Genomic DNA, 791 nt, shown 5'->3' on the forward strand with positions numbered 1-791 from the left:
CTCAAAACGTGCGGCATCCCACGAGAAGTATCGAGGAGGAACGCGAGTGGAAGCAACAGCAGAGGCGCGCGGAGGATGAGCCACTTCACCGGTGGGTACGGGCTCCTCATGTTGCCCTCCAAACGAGCTGCGATAAGCCCCGCGAGGTGCTCTAGCCTGCTGCTTCTCCCCCAGAATTAGCCTATTCAGCAAACGTTAGGCAGGGTGTCAGCGGCGAGAAGCGAAGCGCTCGGCCACGGCATGGTCGCTCGCCTTTCCTCCGAGTCTATTAGCAGTCCCGACGTGTTGCCCGTCTTTACTGCGCCAGCGGAGCTTTCCTTCGGCTCAAAGAACAGCAAGGGACCCATGGCTGGTGGTCAAAATCCGGGTAAAATCCATACATGAACGCAGAGAAAGAGATGGAAGGGGTGAAACGATATGGTTACCTACACCGGCGACGGAGCAAAGAGAAGGGGTGGGGGGGGGGGGGGGGGGAGTATGGTTCGCGTGGCAGAATCGCGATATCAGCTTAAAGTGGGGCTCGGTTGCCCACGCGCGCATCCTACTGCACTGCCGCACAGCCTCTGACGTCGAGCCAAGGTTAGTGCTAGCGCACACGTAAATGGAGAAAAAAGGAGCGCGAAAATGAACAGAGAGAGAAAGAGAGAGAGAGAGAGTAACGTGAAATTACTTATCAGGCTTCATCACCACATCTGTTGATATATGTGGCTGACATGAGCCTAGTGGCCACTCCAGATCTCTCTGTGTGTGTGTGTGTGTGTGTGTGTGTGTGTGTGTGTGTGTGTGTGTGT

General features: G+C 55.8%; 1 protein-coding gene across 1 annotated transcript in view; it reads right to left on the reverse strand.

The window, feature by feature from the left end:
- Positions 1–110, reverse strand: part of LOC308381374 (glutamate receptor ionotropic, kainate 2-like) — a gene marked incomplete at both ends in the record, with an annotated part of 53133 nt that extends 53023 nt beyond the window's left edge. The window contains one exon of the mRNA XM_080858934.1: positions 1–110. This exon is cut by the window's left edge and continues 5 nt beyond it. Within this exon, the coding sequence (XP_080715060.1) occupies positions 1–110 (110 nt within the window).
- Between the last annotated feature and the right edge of the window lie 681 nt (positions 111–791).

The sequence above is a fragment of the Sprattus sprattus genome, assembly GCF_963457725.1.
Source record: "Sprattus sprattus genome assembly, chromosome: 2".
NCBI lineage: Eukaryota > Metazoa > Chordata > Actinopteri > Clupeiformes > Clupeidae > Sprattus > Sprattus sprattus.